The sequence below is a fragment of the Pelobates fuscus genome, chromosome 6 (assembly GCF_036172605.1).
Source record: "Pelobates fuscus isolate aPelFus1 chromosome 6, aPelFus1.pri, whole genome shotgun sequence".
NCBI lineage: Eukaryota > Metazoa > Chordata > Amphibia > Anura > Pelobatidae > Pelobates > Pelobates fuscus.
Window position 1 is genome coordinate 82,157,372 of NC_086322.1, and position 14,832 is coordinate 82,172,203.

The following is a 14,832-nucleotide window of genomic DNA, read 5'->3' on the forward strand; positions in this document are numbered from 1 at the left end:
ACTCTGCATAAACAAAAAAAAAGGGGACTTAACTCCTTGATGGCAGTGAATTGAGCAGTTGAACTTCAGAAGCATGATCTATAAACCATAACCGCTTCATTAAAGGGACACTATATTCACTAAAACAACTTTAGCTTAATGAAGCAGTTTTTTTGTGTATAGATCAAGTCTTTGAAGTCTCACTGCTCAATTCTCTGCCGTTTAGGAGTTAAATCCCTTTTGTTTCTGTTTATACAGCACTAGCCCCACCTCCCCTGGCTGTGACTGACCCAGCCTGCATGAAATCAAAATTGTTTCAATCAGATATAACGTACTTTAAAAGTTTTTATCTTCTTCTCTCTAAATTTAATTTTAAATACATACAGGAGGCTCCGTAACCCCTTAAGGACCAAACTTCTGGAATAAAAGGGAATCATGACATGCCACACGTGTCATGTGTCCTTAAGGGGTTAAAGACGTTAACAGCAGGAGATAAATTCTAAATTAAACAGAATTTGCAATAAAGGATGTGTAAACATTAGATGACTCTTTGCAGGAAGTGTTTAGGAAAGCTGTGCAAGTCACTTGCAGGGAGGTGTGTCAATAGCTGCATAATTAGAGCGATTTAACTCCTTAATGGCAGAGAATTGAGCAGTGAGACTGCAGGGGCATTATCTATACACCAAAACTGCTTCATTAAGCTAAAGTTGTTTTGGTTACTGTAGTGTCCATTTAAGCTAAAGTTGTTTTGGTGACTATAGTGTAATTTTAAGCAAAAAAAATTGTGTTCCTTTAAGTTTGAAGAGTGTGTCCTATTATTGCATTTTACAATACATGCAGATTTCAACTGAAATTATCAATTTTATAAATTAACCTTAATGCACCTCCCACCACCCCCCAAATTGGTGTATACCTACTAAATAGTATTTGTATTTATTTATTTTATGTGGGCAGTGAAGTGTCCCTTTAACCATGCATCACCAGAGCCTCTGGCATTCAAATTAGTATTTATTTATTTGTTAACATCAGCACCATCAAAAATACCTACAATATCTGATTGCTAGCTAATCTACAGAGTACCAAGGCCTGGAGTCCACATCCTATACTTAGCAGAAGCATGGGTTGATGGTTATTACTCCAGAATATGTGTGACCTGGGCCCTGCAGCCAAGTAGGGACATGGCTGAAGAGAAATATATATACATTCAGGGAAAATTCCCATTTGTAACCACTCCCAAAACTCTGTAATGATAAACTACAATCAATAGTTGGATGTATGCCAAGAGCAGGGCTGGTAAATTGTTTGGAGAACAGCTCTTTGTCTGTGCACTCCAAAAGATTAAAAGTAAAATGAAGTCAAGTGCTGAAGTATTCTAGCTGCAAATATAAAATGTAAGTAACCCCTCATCTACTATAGGGGTACTTTCAAAAAGTGACTGTACCTCACATTTTACTAGGGGAGCTTATGTAAAATGTATACAACAGGCATCCAATAAAATCACTGCTATGCTACAGGATGCATCATTTATAAACATCCCCATATAAATGGTTGGCGTAAGCATTACGATGTCACAATGGAACGCGATACATTTCCTACAGCACAAATGAACACATCAGTTCTATTCATTTCCAATAAATGTATTTGATTTGTCATTTCAAAACGCTGCACTAACCTCCAAAATACACAAATTGAGAATTTTACAACATCTTAATGGAATAAAAAAGGGATCTAACGCAACAAAGGGTTTACTCACTAAACATTGATCTGCGGTGAACTTGGAGCCGAATTGCAAAATGTAGGCTATAATATCCACACTGTAACTATAGCGGATTTAGAAACATTTTCTAAATCTGATGGTTTGCAGGTTGGTTTTCAAGTCCATACATTTCTGTGTTTAGTGAATATACCAAAACATAAACAGCACTGTTGAATATGTTGGCACATTGTAAATAAACTTTCTAATTAAAGTCTACAGGGCTTAATATGTAGCATTTAACATTATAAAAGTGTGATTAGTAGCCTAAGCCAATTACAGAATGTGATTATTTATTCAGTGCAAGGTGATTGTGTGTTCACTGTTATTTCTGTGTTAAAGGCTGTATACAATTAAGAGAGCCAATGCATTATTTGTATTTTCTTTTTATACATTTAAAAAAAAAAAAAAAATTAACACAAAAGGCCCAAGTTTTCTGGACTTCATGGTGAGAGCATTAAAAAAAGTAAAACAGAAAAAAAAAGTATGTTTTCTGATAAAATATATAACTTCACAAACCATTTCAGCAATATTAAGTGGTAGACACGTTTCCAATCAATGCCCCCCTTGCCAATCAGCAAACTCAGGCTGCATAAACAGCTATAATGTTCATCACGGATCTGATTAAAGGAATCAATGTTCAATTAAAAAGAGACAGAATTACATTCACCATGCCGCTTCCCTCAGTGCACTGAACACAATCCATAAAAAACAAAATTAAATAAAAAGAAGAAACAACAATATAAAAAGCCATAAGGGCAAACGACATGACCTACACGTGATGGCAGTAAAGACATCTTACTTACTAGCATCTTTAGACTGGGCTACCAGCATCCTTTGTTAGCTACAGGACATGGAATCTCTAAGGCACTTCATTCTTTCCTTCCGTAAAGAAGAGCCCCATATACCCTGATCTCACACAGATTCCTAAATAAACCTTCAGGGGGTTCTTTATTTTAGAGAGGAGGAGCTGCCGGGTTCTAATGAAGAGAATCTTGCTGCTACCTTCTCCAATAATCTGGTCTGTACTGAGACACCACATGTTGATATCAGAGATGACTGCCTTCTCCAGCCAGACGTACACTACAGGAGCAATAAGGAAATTATAGCCCTGTGCGCACACACATCACTACTCAATTGATTTCAGGGAGACAGTGATGTATTTTCTGACTGATTCTGTTCAGGACACGAGCTTTAGGAAGAATAATTTCAGGCTGAAAGTCAGAGAACATCAATCGCATTAAAACAACAGCGCCATACATTAACATCTACGCTCCCAGGTGGGTGCTGCGCATTTAATCCCATTCTGCTTTCTTAATGACCATAAAATACCACCGCAAGAACGGAATATACATATTAATACGGAAAAAAAATTAAAAAAACAAGAGAGAGAGATAGCATGGACAATATATTTCAGTTTGGCTTCTGCATTATCTACCGTGAAATGTGCGTAGAAAATTATTACTTGTTTCACAGATTTCACGAGATGGCAATTAAATAAGAAAGAAAAAAGATCAAGACTGCTTTTTCAGCTTCTAACCTTCATCACTCTGAAGGTGCATTGCAGCACTGGACTCAATTGATTTAGTGGAAGATTTCTATTAGTTAGAGTGCTATTCTCATCAGAACGTCCCTCCCATCATTTGGATCTATCATTAAAGCACAGCCAGGACCTGATTTGGCACAGGGAGAAGAGAAAGAGTTTTTCTGCATGTTTAAGCAGCAATCTAAAACCAGAAATGCGGATGTTTAAATGTTAAAACAAAAAATAACTTTATTATAAACCTGTAATACACACAGACACATACATTCTGCGACCAATAATGGAGAATCACCTTTGGCATTCACACCCTTGCCAAGTGTCTCAGATCTGGATAAGTAGTCCCATTATTCCTGGTTGTCTCTACAGTTTATTACGTCTTGGGGAATGCTGAGAAAATGTCTCAAACCTTCCTTTCCTGATTTTATACCTACCATTCAAGGAGGGAGTAGTCCAAAATATGTATTCATAGTTATTTGAAGCATAGATTCATAACAGCCCTAGAAAAATGTGGATGATATAGAATCATACATTTCTGGTAGATTTCCAGTCACTCATTCATGTTCATACTTTTAAATTCCTATCCACCTCATGCCAAAATAGCTTGACTGTTTTGAGATCTACAAATTGTGCAAGTCGCTGGCAAACTCTGAAGGGGGGTGGGTCATGTTTTGTGAAATAGTTTACAAAGTGCTTTATGATTCTAAGATTCTCTTGATAATGAGTCAATTGTAACCATAAAGAGTTGCACATGGTCAGAAACATCGCAATTCTGTGATACCACAGCCTTCGTATTATGTGTTATGTGATAAGAGATTGCCGCGCATGTGCAGTCAGTTCGCAATATTTTTCAATGTTACTTATTGGACCAGAGTAGGGATCGACCGATTATCGGTTTTACCGATATAATCGGCCGATATTCGGTATTTTCGGCAATATCGGTATCGGCCAATAGGGATACCGATATTGCCGATAATACCTCCCAGGACCGCCAGGCTCATTACAAGCCCGGCGGTCCTGGGGGGGCGGGCAGCAAGCGTTTACTCACCTCCCAGCAGCTCCTCCAGCTCCCCAGTGTAAATCTCGCGAGACCCGCGGCCAGCTCTGACGGCCGCGGGTCTCGCGAGATTTACACTGGGGAGCTGGAGGAGCTGCTGGGAGGTAAGTAAACGCTTGCTGCCCGCCCCCCCAGGACCACAGCTAAGCCAATGCCACTGACTGCCACTGACCCCCCTCCCTGGCAAGGCAACAAACAGGGAGGGGGGACAACAAAAATAAATAATTAAACATATAAAAAAAATATACATTTAATATAAAAAAAATTAATAAAAAATGCCCCCTCACACACATACACATATTATACACATACACTACACAAACACACTGTGTATATAATTCAGTGTGTTTGAATAGTGTGTGTGTGTGTATATAATTCAGTGTGTTTGAATAGTGTGTGTGTGTATATAATTCAGTGTGTTTGAATAGTGTGTGTGTATATAATTCAGTGTGTGTGTATATAATTCAGTGTGTTTGAATGGTGTATGTGTGTATATAATGCAGTGTGTGTGTGTATAATAATGCAGTGTGTGTTTGTATAGTGTGTGTGTATATAATGCAGTGTGTTTGTATTGTGTGTGTGTATATAATGCAGTGTGTTTGTATTGTGTGTGTGTATATAATGCAGTGTGTTTGTATAGACACACACACTATACAAACACACTGCATTATACACACACACTATACAAACACACACTGCATTATATATACACACACACTATACAAACACACTGCATTATACACACACTATACAAACACACTGCATTATACACACACTATACAAACACACTGCATTATATAAACACTACACAAACACACTGCATTATATAAACACTGCATTATATACACAGTGTGTTTGTGTATTGTGTTTATATAATTCAGTGTGTTTGTGTAGTGTGTTTATATAATTCAGTGTGTGTTTGTGTAGTGTGTTTATATAATGCACACTACACACACACTCTGCATTATATACATACACTATACAAACACACACACTCTGCATTATATAAACACACTACATTCACTATACACACACTACACAAATACACACACACTACACAAACACACACACTTTGCATTTAGTATATACAGCATTCACTTTACACACACACTGCATTCACTTTACGCACACTACCCACACACTACACACTAGACAAATACACACTGCATCCACTACACAAACACACACTGCATCCACTACACAAACATACACAGCTCCCCTGTCTAAACACACTGCATCCACTACACGTGGCATGTATATTTTGTGCATTTACCTTTAGAAATAGTTTTTATTTTCCAAAATGGTAAATGTACAGAATATCGGCAAATTATATCGGCTATCGGCCTGAAAGTTCACAGAATATCGGTATCGGTATCGGCTCTAAAAAATCAATATCGGTCGATCCCTAGACCAGAGATCAATGTTGATTATCTTACAGTGGGTGTAACAAGCTGCAGCAAAGAGACTGCCATGGTGCAGTTTTATGGGTACACTCTGATAAATCCACAATTATCCCAGAATACCCTGCAAATAAGCACAGACCGGAATCATGTTTTAGACTTCATGCACTACTACAAACCCCCCTTACTTTGATTGATTTTGATCAATGCATGGTTAAACTGGTTAAACCAAACTGAGGTACAGTAACACATTAAAGGGTCACTCCAACCACCATTACCACTTTAATGATTTGGTCATGGTGGTAGGAGTCTGTATGAGCTTGTTTTAAACATTTAAACATTGCACATACTGGGGTATTTTTAATTGTTAGCTGGGAGCTAGTTGCACGCCAGCATACAGGACATTGGCAGCCCAGAAGTTCCGTGCTGTCTAATGTCAATTCTGTGCATAAACTATGCACAGCACGTTGACGACAGATATTAAAATCTGCTAACTAGCTCTCTCCCAACCCTTCCTACCTGTGGGCACTCCCTCCTGCCTACTTCTGTTGCAGGCATGTCCACCCGATGTCTGCAGAGACTAGAACATAACGGATTTATCAGCCAATCCTGCTCCTTCAGTTGTTTTCAGTGAAATGATTCTATAATTCAACATACCACTGCTGTACAGTAGTCACAGAATGCTTAGTAATGACATAATTAAATCACTGTATAGATCCCTAGAGAACAATATGCCACGACACCAATCCAATGGCTGCTACTCATTCATGAAAAAAACTTACATATCGTACTAATGTGAGTAAATGGAAGCCAGGAAGGACTTACGCACTTGTAATTGAATTTGTTCCATGAATCAGAAGCGTACCGTTTCTGATTGCACACTTAAAGAGTCAATGAAAAATTTGTATTTCATTAAAGATAGAATCTTAATGAAAAACTAATTTGTACTGTTTTAGAAATTTCCAACCCAGTCAAGAGATATATTGAGACAATGTAGGTCCTACTTTGTCTCTGTATATTTCCTACACCTGACACTTTCTAGACACTGGGCGGAGCTACCGCCATCTAAAAGTGTCCATCCCCCAGCCATCATGCAAAGGATGCAGGGAATTTGGTTTATCTATGGAGGATCCCCCGGTCCTGTAGGCTCCTCCATAGACCTCAAGGCTGTAGTCCCACGCATGCCCAAGAGTACAGCAGTTACGTCGTCTCCTGGTGTAGAAGAGGATCCACCAGAGGAAGATGGCTGCAGCTGTGAGATCTCACCACAACGTGTCCCCCAACAACCGGACCCCCAGGCAATGTCCCTGTTAGGTATCTTTGCGAACTCTGTAAGAGGTGACAGTACCACTTTAACCCCTTAAGGACGGAGGACGGTTCAGGACCGTCATCGGCATTTTTGCGTTGCCGACCGGTGACGGTCCTGAACCGTCCTAACCGTCCAATGTACTTACCCGATCGCCGTCGTTCCCCTGGCGGCGATCGGCGGTGCTCCCGGTGTGGGGAGACTGTCTGCAGCCCAGACAGTCTCCCCATGGCGGTTTAGGACCCCTGTGACCATGTGATCGCCCAACAGGGCGACCACATGGTCACAATAGGTGTCCTAGTCTCTGCCTGCAGGGGGACTGTCTGTGCTGACAGGCAGTCTCCCTGCATGTGTAAAATCATAAAAAAAATTAAAAATGAAAGTTAATACAAAAAAAATATTATTATATATGTGTATATATATGATATATAGACATATATTATACCTATATAACATATGTCTATATATCATATATATAATGTCATGCTAAGTGTATTTTTATATTAATATGTACATATATTAATATAAAAATACACTTATAATTAATTTACACACGTATATATATAATATATATAATAACTATATATATTGTATATATATATATATTATTATAAAATATGAATAATAAATAATTTAAATTAAACTAAAAAAATTAAAACTAATAATAAAAATTAAAAAAAATTATATATCTATACGAAATTTTATTCTAACTGTATTTTGATATTAATATATATATATTTATATCAAAATACACTTAGAATGAAATTGTATATATATATCTATGTATATATAAATAAATAAAAAGAATGCAAACTATTCATATGTCCATATACAAAATTACATAAATAATTATATAAATATACACGTAGACTTCAAATATATAAATATGCATATATATTTAAATTCTACGTGCGTATTTATGTAATATTTTTACATAATTAAGTTATTTTATTGTTTGCAATTTAAGGGACCTGCCTGCCAACCCAGGCCGAAAGTCCGGAGAATTTAATTTGCTATCACTGTATTTTACCCTGTAACGTTCTACGACACCCTAAAACCTGTACATGGGGGGTACTGTTTTACTCGGGAGACTTCGCTGAACACAAATATTAGTGATTCAAAACAGTAAAACATATCACAGCGATGATATTGTCAGTGAAAGTGACTTTTTTTGCATTTTTCACACACAAACAGCACTTTTACTGATGATATAATTGTTGTGATACATTTTCCAGTTTTGAAACACTAATATTTGTGTTCAGCAAAGTCTCCTGAGTAGAACAGGACCCCCCATGTACAGGTTTTATAGCGTTTTTGAAAGTTACAGGGTCAAATATATGGGTCAAATATTTTTACATTGAAAATGGCCAGGTTGGTTACGTTGCCTTTGAGAGCGTATGGTAGCCCAGGAATGAGAATTACCCCCATGATGGCATACCATTTGCAAAAGAAGACAACCCAAGGTATTGCAAATGGGGTATGTCCAGTCTTTTTTAGTAACCACTTAGTCACAAACACTGGCCAAAATTAGCGTTCAATTTAGTTTTTTACTTTTTTCACACACAAACAAATATGAACGCTAACTTTGGCCAGTGTTTGCGACTAAGTGGCTACTAAAAAAGTCTGGACATACCCCATATTGAATACCCTGGGTTGTCTACTTTTAAAAAAATATGTACATGTGGGGTGTTAATTAGCAATTTATGACAGATAATAGTGTTACAATGTCACTATTGATACATTTTAAAAATGTATGTTTTGAAACCGCAATATCCTACTTGTACTTATAGCCCTATAACATGCAAAAAAATAGCAAAAAGCATGTAAACACTGGGTATTTTTGAACTCAGGACAACATTTCGAATCTATTTAGCAGTTTTTTTAATTCGCTTTTGTAGATGAGTAAAATATTTTTCACATAAAATTCAAAAAACGTGTATTTTTTTAAATTTTTCATCATATTTTTTCATTTTTTTAAAATTAAATTACATGAGATTATATAAATAATGGTATGTAAAGAAAGCCCCTTTTGTCCTGAAAAAAACAATATATAATTTGTATGGGAACAGTAAATGAGAGAGCGGAAAATTACAGCTAAACACAAACACCACAAAAGTGTCAAAAAGATGCCTGGTCGCAAATGTACAACATCGCAAAAAAAGTCCGGTCCTTAAGGGGTTAAGCAAGCTACTGAACAATGTTGATTATTTACATGCATGATTGTCTATATCAGATGCATTCTTGCTAATTGTGTGTCTGGAAAGTCCCTGAAGGTTCTAATAGTAAATGGGTAATACAGGAAGAAAAGAAAATGTTCTCTATTGGGATGGGAAGTGCAAAGTTTAGGTAGGGCATAATATTCTAAGCTATTTTTGTCTTTACCTACTTAGCGAAACACCCTTTGAGTTGACTGCATAAGAGGTACGAAACACATAAGGAAACCTAGAAAAACGATGTAGGGTACTCCAAGTGTAAGAGAATTTAAAATAATACTATCACTTTGATTATGCATCTAAGAGCATGCATGCAGATTAAAGTAACTATTGCATAGATTAAAAATTTCTGTTAGTAGAATTGGTTTGTTGAGACTGATGGGATATGATCTATGTAATAGAGACATTCCATTAGTGTAGATTTGGCTCTAGCTACAAATTAATTTCTGCAGAAGATATTTTTATTATGACATCTGCATGGCAACAACATTCTGCAAAGTCATCATAACGTGAAAGAAAAAAAAAATAAATCATCAATATACCTACTTTATACAACACTGGCATGTAACCGCTTCCTATTAAAAGTCAAACGTGCTGAATAGACAATACTCTCACTACTCGTAATGTTATTCTATTCCCTGATCTACATAAAGGATAATAAATGTCAAGCCTTTTATCGTGGTTAGACTGCAACTCTCATCATTTTAAGCATTCAATCTCAGTCAATGAGCCAGCCATGCATTGCAAAGTTTAATTCAGGAGAGCTAATGGAAGCTCCAGCTTTGAAGCTTCTGCCTCCCCAGGGAAGAGGTCAAACCATTCTAATACAATTCGACTACTTACAATGGAAGGCACCAAGGTCTCCCGGCACCAGAACAACTCCAGGATGCTGTAGTGGTTATGGTGCTTAGTGTGTTTCTTTAATTACGATTTGGTTTTAAATGCAGGTAGTAAAGACAGTTCTGAATTCAAATGGGTGTCACTAGAAACTTTCATATCCACTTACTTCTAAAGATGAAGAAGGGGGAATAACTTGAAGCTTCTGATGTGAATTCATGACTCATTTCTGCACTCAGCGAGCCATACTAAACTGTCCAGAAACACAGGGTTTATTTAATAAAGTGAGAATTGTTGGAATGGAAATTCAAAGTGAATTTCAAATGTAAGGCAAAGTAGCCAAATTGTATAAATCTAACCAGTCAGCTATGGTTCCAGTTTGGCTACTTTGGCCTTAAATTTGAAATTCACTTTGAAGACAATTCTAACAATTCTACACCAAGACTAGATAAACAGTTAGTAAACCCAGATAACAAACAGACAGGATAATGGTAGGAACAGAACTTTGTAGATGAGCACATCCCAATCTGTCACAGTCAGAAAAATACAGCAACTGCACTACACAATGTGGGATGATGTATCAATAACATTGCCTGGATCTTGAACAGCACTGACATTCTAAAGGATCTTTAACATCATACGATGGTCAGGATATTTAAACATAAATCAGCAGCTCTTTCACAATCCCCCATATCTAGACAGGTAGAGACTAGTTAGAATGTACTATTTTGTTTTGTTATCCTTCTTTTGCTTGGGGTCCAACCGTTGTTTTTTGTGAAAATTAAAAATTCCTCACATACCAAAATCCTTCAAGTTTTGATAAGAGCTTTGCAGTGATTTAGTACGGCTCCTAGAGAATATTTTGGTTCCTTAGTTGTGGTTTTTAGAAATAAAACTGGTGCAGTACATTCCTATTTCATCTAGCGAACCCATTCGTGACCAAGGATTAAAGAAAGCTGTTCGGAAGGTTTTTAGGGAGGCCTAAAAGGTGGGGAAGCCACTTTTACCTTAACCCCTCTTGTAGCATTTTAAACGAGGTAAATAGAGACTGTGGGCTGAAAACTAGAGCTAGCCAACTAACATAGGAGGACTAAACATTAGTATGTTTTTAAGGCCAAAACTAGTTAATGCTGGTTTCTGTAAAACTAGTCTAATGGTCTGACATTTAGCAGGTTTTTGTTTTTTTTAATTAAACTGGACATTGCAGAAATTGGAAAACGGAGAAGGAATTTTAACATTTTAGGTAAAAATAGTCACAAATGACACTTTTTCCAACTCCGCTACTAGTCTGGCTCCTCTAATTTAGCCTTCATGTCTCTATTCCATTAGGGTCCACTAACGAATCGGTGAATTATGGTAAACTGAAAAACAAATTGCAACATTTATGTCAATTCAATTGGATTTTTACTTTGGCCAGTTCGGCCAAACTCTTTCATTTTGTCGTAATTCCATGAATATTCCTTTTTAGTCAATGCTCTAAAATTCCTTGTTAAAGCAGCTCAGTCAACCCTCCCCCAAAAAACATGCATTCCAAAACAATAAAATCTTTTTGAAATTCACTGAAATTCCAGCACAGTCAAACAATATCATAATGCAGAGTAGGGACTACTTTGTCTTATGTATTTTTCTTAAACTTCACAAAAAGGCAGAGTCACAGCTGTCAAGCCCCCAGTCATCTCTAGTTGTGGCTGAGGGGAAAAAGACTGGTCAATTGAGGCTCCCGTGCTCTTGCAGGACCCTCCATAGACCGCAGTGTTGTACTTTCGCACATGCGCAAGAGTACAGCACTGATAGCAGCTCCCGGCTAATGAAACACCAGAAGCGGAAGAGTATCCAATTGAAGAAGATAGCAGCGGCTACAAGGGACAGCTCCAAGTAAGTAAAAGTCACCTTTCCCAGCACCCCACGGCCACCAGAGTGATGCAACTCTAAATATATGGGAGGGAAATGGTGGTACAATGTCCAATCATTGCAAATAGATTAAGCTTCATTACTATATTGCACTGAGTGGACATGTTGCAGTGTATTCATATAATGTAAGACATGCATTGTATTTTATAGAGCGAGCAGGCAACTAAAAAAAAATAAAAAATAAAATAAAAAAAAGCAGCCCAGAAACTAATGTTCTGGATAATTGCGTATGGTGTTGCCCAGGAAAAAATAAAATGCTATAAACACATCAAGACATGTGATTGAAATATTGCTAAAGTATCATAATCAAGCAGGTTTTTTTTTCAATTTAGAATTCTACCAAGTCAAACATATTCCCCGTGATATGTGCACTTTAAGAAACATAGAAGTTTTTTTTTCCAGTTTGCAGAGTTCAGTTTTGTAGTGTATCTAACTGACACTGTTTTCTATTCTCTTAAACTGCGTGAGAATTACGAGAAATAACGCTCAGTCTGGCCGCTGGCAGGAAATTGTGGACATCCTAGTTCAATAATTGCTAATAAAACATCTGTAGCGGTATTCTGTCTGTCTTGGTAACGTGGCAATATCGGCATGCTTTGTTGAAGTCAGGCCTAAACATTGGTGCATTTCACTGAATTGGTTAATTTGCAGGTTTTACCAATGCCAATATATTAACCTAGAATATGATACTAGAATAAATATTCTAATACTAAAATCCATCTCTGTCCCAGTTAACACTTGCATCACATGGCAAAGCAAAGTAGTTCATATAATTTTATATATTAAAATTATTAAAGACAAAAATCTTAAAGACACTAAGCACCATAACTACTACAGCAATGTGCAGTGGTTTTGGTGCTAGGAGTTATCAGCTTCCATCCAATAGTAACGTGTGGAACCATTTACTAATAGGTTGACACTTACCTAGCCGAGTTGGGTGCCTGCTGTCCTTTTGATCTGAGTTGGTCTTACAAAACCAGAGTTCATCATATTGTCATAGCAACATATAACAAGTTTATATAATATTTATCAGCTGATAAATATACCTCAAAAACATTTCAAATGGACAATCAGGGGCACTATCACTTTAGGAATGTGACTGGGGGTGTGGTCAGGAGTGGGATGGTTCTGAGAAATATTAGGTGATTTACGAATAACAATTTAGAACAACCAAAATGTATCTTATTTACACAGACTGATTTCTAAACAAATTTATTGTAGTTTAAAGACACATTTCTGTGAATATTATTGCTTTGGAGCTCTAATAGACACACATACAATATGAAGCTCCTAGAAAAGAGTGACAGAAAGATTTGGATCCAAAATAGGGACTGTGTCTGAGAAACAGGGACAGTTGGGAGCTATGCTCACACCCTTTGAATACTGTCCAAATGTGGTATGTTTTGGGATGATAATGTGATGATATGAACTTCAGCTTTATCAGATCCACTAAGTCCAGAAAGACTGCATGCACCCAATACAGTAATACGTGTCAAACCATTCAAAAGTAGTTTGATAGATCACCTTTGAAGGAAACCAGAGACATTTGACACTTTTGAGCTCACAGTATTAGTTCTTGTGCTTAGAGTGTCTTATTGGTATATAAAACAGGTGACTATTTCAGAAATGTGATGTTACTGTTAAAAACAAATGCAGAACTCACTAAATGCAAGTATATGCTACAATACATTTACATATTGAAACGTAGTGAGTTCATCAATAAGTCTACAACTGAATTCAAATTCTACTAACATATTTAGCCATTCAATTACTATCGGGGTGTATAATCGCTGTGTTTCACACACTATTGGCCTTAAGGATGGATTAATATTACAATGTTTACATTTTTATCTTTTTTACACAAACATTTTGTCCTATTATGACCTGTTAGTTCATGGTAATTGGTTACCTGTTTCATCTGGTGATGCAGGTGAAGCACTGTCTTGGGATAATGTAGTCCAGCTTGATTCTTCATCGCTAGGTGCCAGGTTCTGAATTCGGTGCAATGCGCAGTCTGTCTTTGCGCCAGTTTTCGGGTGATCCTTCTTTGTTTCTGGACTGGATGACACAGTGGGAGCCTGGCTATCCTCGGGACTTGAAGTCTTGTTTTCTTTTGGTGGCAGAACATCCCCATTGCTCATGATGCTAGGTGCATGTCCATTTAGCCATATGGAATTTTCCTCTTCCTTAATTAAACGGCAATGAGCAAGACCCTGTCCCAGATCCCTGGAGGTTTCCAACTCTGCATAGTAATTGAGGAGGCTTCTAGGGAGCAGTGGTAGAATCTCGGTGCTTGCTGGGTCTTCTAGATCCTCGTCTTTGCCCTCAAGCTTCTCAGAAATTGTATTAACACTAGCCTCTACACTCCCATTTTTGTTGGGATCTTGTCCCTGCTCAGCTGCCTTCCTCAGCTGATTCTCTCCATTCTTTACAACCTTAATGTTTGGAGAACCATTTGACAACAGAGGCTGAGTTGCTGGGTCAGATAAGCCCATGGCTGCTTGAATGTTGGTCAACGCATATTTTTTTCTGCATTTTGGGGGAGTGTTGCTCTTTGGCTCTGTGTGTTTCACATCTGCATTTAGCAGTTCATTATGGGAATGTCGCAAGTTCAAGGTGTTAGGAGGGCTAACTGGACCATTTCGATTTACAATGTCCGACGCACTGTGGCTTGCCATAAAAACTGGGAGGGTTTCCACACTGGAATCGACTACAAGAAACATTGAAAGAGCAATTTAGCAGACATGCCTACAAAACATCTTGCCTGAAAAACACTACTTTTTATAGACCTCTTCAGATCCACGTTCTGGTGTTATGAAACAAAACATACAGCACA

General features: G+C 37.4%; 1 protein-coding gene across 2 annotated transcripts in view; it reads right to left on the minus strand.

The window, feature by feature from the left end:
- The window catches only part of APBB2 (amyloid beta precursor protein binding family B member 2), a 341,181-nt gene that overhangs the window by 223,057 nt on the left and 103,292 nt on the right, over nt 1-14,832 (minus strand). For both annotated transcript variants that reach the window (XM_063457900.1, XM_063457901.1), the window contains one exon: nt 13,906-14,706. In XM_063457900.1, the coding sequence (XP_063313970.1) occupies nt 13,906-14,706 (801 nt within the window). The remainder of the gene's footprint in view (nt 1-13,905; nt 14,707-14,832) is intronic.